This window comes from Gastrolobium bilobum, unplaced genomic scaffold (assembly GCF_033153095.1).
Source record: "Gastrolobium bilobum isolate Gb01-03AN ecotype WA unplaced genomic scaffold, APGP_CSIRO_Gbil_v1 utg11336, whole genome shotgun sequence".
Classification (NCBI taxonomy): Eukaryota; Viridiplantae; Streptophyta; class Magnoliopsida; order Fabales; family Fabaceae; genus Gastrolobium; species Gastrolobium bilobum.
Genome location: NW_026898076.1, coordinates 17,187 through 22,742, shown reverse-complemented (window position 1 = coordinate 22,742; position 5,556 = coordinate 17,187). Strand labels below are relative to the sequence as shown.

Genomic DNA, 5,556 nt, shown 5'->3' with positions numbered 1-5,556 from the left:
GAAAGAGAAAATAATTTTTAAAATTATAAATATATCTTACCAGTAAGATATTGTTGTAATTGATTGCCACTAAATTCCCTCACATCAACATGAGGAGTGATGATTTTGCCTTCTAATTATAACTCAAAATTATATTATAAAAAGATCAACCCACTAATATTTAATAGGAGTTCTCGTACATCCACTCCAAATTTGGAGTAATTTACATTTAAAATTACAATGTAAAATTTTTAGTATATTTACAAATTAAATATAACTAAAAGTATATTTTATTTATTTTTAATGACTTATTTATTGATTTTCTTATGAATATGTGTTATTAAATATATTTTAACATTTTTCTTATGAATATGTGGTTATTAAACATGCCAGACTGCCAGTGCCCAACTTCCGAAGCAAATTTGTGCACAAAAAGTCCAGTTTTTAGTGTAAATTTGTTGCAGATCCGGGGCATGAATTATGCTTGAAGTTAATGGACACCTGTCCATGGATGACGACAGTGACCATATTATCCGGTTTTCTGGCACGAACGATACAGTTAGTTTTATACACCGAACCCATTTAGCAATGAAGACTAGTAGCGAACGATTGATGATTGATTATCCAACGAAGGACACAAAATTTATGATCTACAGAAGGGTTACTCTAGTTAGCATTCATTTCCCTCAACTAATTTTTGGCTGTGACAATTCTCAATTATGATGGACCATGCATAATGACCCAAAACCCCTTATTCATGATTGATATCCCAAAACACAGCGTTCCCATCATTATTGAGATCATTGTTCATTTGTGGTTAACTCCAGAATTCGTACTGAAAAGTAAGACAAATACCAAATTAAGAAGTTAAACATCTTCCGTTACGAGGGTGGCCCACAAAAAGTGACAAAGCATTTAATATGTATTGAAATTCCACTTACTTAATGTTGCGTCACAAGCTGGAACTAACAAACGAGAGAGAACTCACAGGAGGCAGAGCTTCTTTTGATTCTGAAACTGAGTCTTCGTTAGAGAACAAAGAGTCAAAGAGAAAGAGAAAGAGACAAGAAGCAGAAGGAATGGAGGCAGTGACCGTGACAGTGATGGGTTGCCATGGGAGATCAACATCAAATTCAAACCAAGAATTGGCTAATGGAAGAAGAGAAGGAGCAACAGCGCAAGTGATTGTCGTAGATGATGATGATGGCATAGAGAAAGACAGCACTGAGACTGAACTCACCAAAATCAGTCTTATGAGAGCCCTTGTTGAAACACGTGATCCCTCTTCTAAGGTAACCTATTCCTGCCTCACCCTCACTTTTCAGAACTACAGATATTTTTTTGGTCGAAGGAGGTTGCAGGAGAAAAAAGAAGTAAAAAAAAAAATTTGCAAAAATTTCGTTAATATCATTATGGGAAATCATATTCTATGTTTGCCCGAAATGGATTCTCTAATGTGTGAATAAATTTGATATGGTCACGTGGGAAGATCATAACCATATAAAGATAAATCAACGATTATGATTTCGTAACTACCTATTTTATCATTTTTTTTCTCTCTTCTTTTTTTATCATTGATCTACCTTTGTATGGTTATGATTCTCCACGTGACATAGTCATGTGAATTTTCACATTAGAAGATCCAGATCTTGCTGTAGGAGATAGGGTATCTTATCTGATAGACTCAACATATGTGGACTCTATTGATTTTTTTTCTTAAAAAAAGAAAAGAAAAAAGGCAAGCTCGGATATCTAATGGTGAGTAGGAAAAATTTTCTGTCTTATGCTGCATGAGACTAACTTAACCCAAATTTTTTTTATCTTATATTATTTATTATGATTATGTATTTCGAAAAATATATAATTATAATATTAAAATTATTTTTTTTTTCAAAAATTATTGCCTGACAGGAGAAGTACATAGTTATAATAAATTACATAAGATAACTTCTTTTTCCAAAAAAAAAAAAAAAATGAAGTTTTACTATATTTATTTTTCAAAAACTTGAGTAGTGTTACGTGTTATATACTTTTATTCTTTGAGTTATCCAATCTTAATTATTTTTTTAAGATGAATTGGCTTCTATTAGTATTCTCACAAATTTCGACTTTTCGAGTTAACTATGGGATACGGGCCGAGTCAAGGATAAATATATTTATATTTCTCCCTAGATATGACATGTGGATATGGAACTGAAACTCAATTTTTTACACTAGTTATCTCTCTTACAACCAACCAGGTCACGTGTTATATACATAAATCTCGCAAGTGTAACTTTTTGAAATTTTTTTCATCATGTCTCCTTTTCTCTGTTTATCTTGGCTGAAATAAAATAAATATCTGTAAAAAATGTGTTGTTGCTTTCTTTATGCAATCAGCTTCTTTTCATTTAATTAATATTTACATGCATATTTTATATATTAATATAATTTTTGTTATTCAATTATAACTAATTTAATTTGTTTTGTATATACTTTTGCTCTAAATCTGACAATCTGTCACATGATAATTTTATATTGTTTAAATATTATTCTTTTCATTTACTTTGCCAACCTGTAGTAAGCCTAGTTATGTCAACTACCACCAAATTGTGGTACTTTAATAAGTGTACGGAAATTAAGCAGCTGATAACATATATTCGATTATCTTGAGTATCACATTTTAAAAAAAAATTAAAATCTTAATTCTAAATTCATTTTGAACCAAACTAATTGCAAAACAGTGAACATTGCAATATTTTCAAAAATAAAAATAAAATGTCAAGTACCCTGTTGACTGTTGCGCTTGCGCAGGTGAACGAATGGTCGGGTAATCCGCCTATTCACTCACCTGTGATGTAATATAATACGGGCATAAAACTAAGTCTACGTGGAATTTATTATAATATAAAAGCTTTTTTACTATTATTTTTACATGAAATTTATAAAAAAAAATTATTTATAATTATATAATATTTTAGTCATTTTAAATAAAAAATCATTTACATAATTTTAAAAAATTTAATTAATTTAAATGTGCACCAAACATTTAATTATTAAAAAAATGGTTATCATTGATATTTGTTTTAAACTAGTATGATAACTAGTTAATATTCATAGCCTAAAGCGTCCAGGCCAAAATTCAAAGCTTAAAATAATTAGTATCGTATTTCTTTTATTATTATATTATTTTCATGTAGTTTACCAAAAAAAGTATTATTTTCATGTAAATATGATATAAGGACAAACTTCGTCACACAAAATTTATGCACTTGCAAAGATAAGAGGGATAGTTCATGACATTCCGAACATATGGAGCAACCTTCCTTCAATATAAATATACATTTAAAAAACTATTTATTAAGTGTTTATTTTATTTCTACAATATGAGCCTCTCTATAATGTGCATAACAAATTTAATTATGACATATATATTTAGTTATTTACTGAGGCAGAGTAGAACTTCTTTTATGATTTAACCCGTTGGCATTGGTAAATAGTATACTGTTACAAAGAAATTCGTTTGACTCTTTGGCTGCAGGAAGAGGATGACTTCATGATTAGAAGATTCCTGCGTGCTCGTGATTTAGATGTGGATAAGGCTTCAACAATGTTCCTCAAGTACTTGAAATGGAGACGTTCATTTGTTCCAAATGGCTATATATCGCTGCCAGAGATTCCTAATGAACTTGCACACAACAAGATGTTTGCGCAAGGACGCGATAAGAGAGGTCGACCTATAGCTATTGTCTTCGGTGCAAAACATTTTCAAAACAAAGATGGTTTAGATGAATTCAAACGTATGTTTTCAGTGCCTTTCAACTCCTAGTATGTTTAGTGGTCATTTATATATGATAGTTTGTTTCAAATCCTAAACAATTTTCTCAATGACAAACAACTTCTTTGTAATACAGGGTTTGTAGTCTATGCTCTTGATAAACTATGTGCAAGGTAATGATCCTTTTGCAATATTATTTCCTACACATATATCCGTGGCACCCACAAAATGAAATAAATGTAGACCCTGCTTTTAGAATTTTAGAACTGTGAATTCAGTTTGTGAAAAGAACCCATTTAACCTAAAAATTTAAACTATTGGATGAAGTTACATTAATTGATTGTACCATTTAAAACATCAATTCTTAAGTTATCAGGTGAAATCACATTAATAATTTTATATTATATTTCTCTACCCTCTCACGATGGATTGTGACATATCATTTGATGTATCAGGATGCCACATGGGCAAGAAAAGTTTGTTGGTATAGGAGAACTTAAGGGATGGGGATACTCAAATAGTGACATGCGTGGATACATCAGTGCTCTAACCATTTTGCAGGTATTACTTCTCTATTCTTCACCATTTCTTGACTCTGTCAGTGTTTTAGGACCAAATAGGAATAGTCTTTAATTAGTCAACTGTGAAGTTGAAAACTTTCAAACATTTAGAACTTGTGATTGCGTTTTGGATGCAGGATTACTACCCTGAAAGATTGGGGAAGTTGTTTATTCTCCACGCACCATACATCTTTATGAAAGTGTGGAAAATGATTTACCCGTTCATTGACAACAAAACCAAGAAGAAGGTGACGTTTCAAATTTGTAGCTCAATGCATGCCTATGAGTATATATGTTTCGAGATGTTCAGGGAATTAAAATATTTAGAAAGTTGAATTTGGTTGCAGATAGTATTCGTGGAGAACAATAAGCTGAAATCAACACTACTAGAAGATATAGACGAAAGTCAGCTCCCAGAGATATACGGTGGCCTACTGCCATTAGTCCCTATCCAACATTGCTAATTATAAAACCACCACAAGTAATTCCCAATATGTTATAATAGTTTATTGGCGAAAATCAATGTTTAAAAGTTTGACACCGATGTGGAAGGATACTATTTCTTATATATGTATGCGTTAGTTTGCCAATTTCATTTTACTCGAATAATTTATACCGTTGTATCAAGTATCGTAAAGAAAAGATTGGAATTTTATAAGATAGTGAAGTTAATTATCTCAGCAGACTCAATTTACTGCTGCTTGTCATCGTTCACATTCAACGAAAAACAATGTAGGTTATAGCAACAAACAGTGAATCTTGATGTAGGCTACGCATACAAAAATGCTATTTCTCTTGATAAATTGCAACATCTAATGATTCAAATTATCCATACATCTCAGAATAAAATAGTCAAATCCCATTACAAGTTGTTATTATGTTTTGCACTACTTATTAATTCAATTATCTGTGTATCACCTATAATGCCATGGCGGCAATTCAAATATTAGTGAAGTCTCACATTATTTAATAATGAATTAAGTGATGATAGTGAAAAGATCTATAGACTTAGGCTTAAGGTTTTGAATTGAAATGAAGTGTTGAGTTTATTGATCCTGATGGATTGTGACTTAACCCATTAAGGACTTCTTCTTGGGGTTTGTATAAGTGATATTGGATGTCATATTAAACGTGAAGATGATTGAGAATTCAAGATTGAGTGAAGTGGAGTATTGATCATGCCTCTCTCCCCATTGACTCCGCAATATAATAACATTTAGATTTTATATCAAACTCAAGAACCCTTTATTCACTCTTTCA

At 31.1% G+C, this 5,556-nt stretch overlaps 1 protein-coding gene across 1 annotated transcript; it reads left to right on the top strand.

The window, feature by feature from the left end:
• The first annotated feature begins 955 nt into the window (after positions 1 to 955).
• On the top strand, positions 956 to 4,891 carry LOC133312679 (uncharacterized). Its single transcript, XM_061513920.1, has 6 exons — positions 956 to 1,271; positions 3,500 to 3,758; positions 3,873 to 3,909; positions 4,192 to 4,297; positions 4,434 to 4,544; positions 4,644 to 4,891. The coding sequence occupies exons 1-6, from the start codon at positions 1,059 to 1,061 to the stop codon at positions 4,758 to 4,760; spliced, it is 843 nt and encodes a 280-aa protein (XP_061369904.1). The 5' UTR covers positions 956 to 1,058; the 3' UTR covers positions 4,761 to 4,891.
• Positions 4,892 to 5,556: the final 665 nt, after the last annotated feature.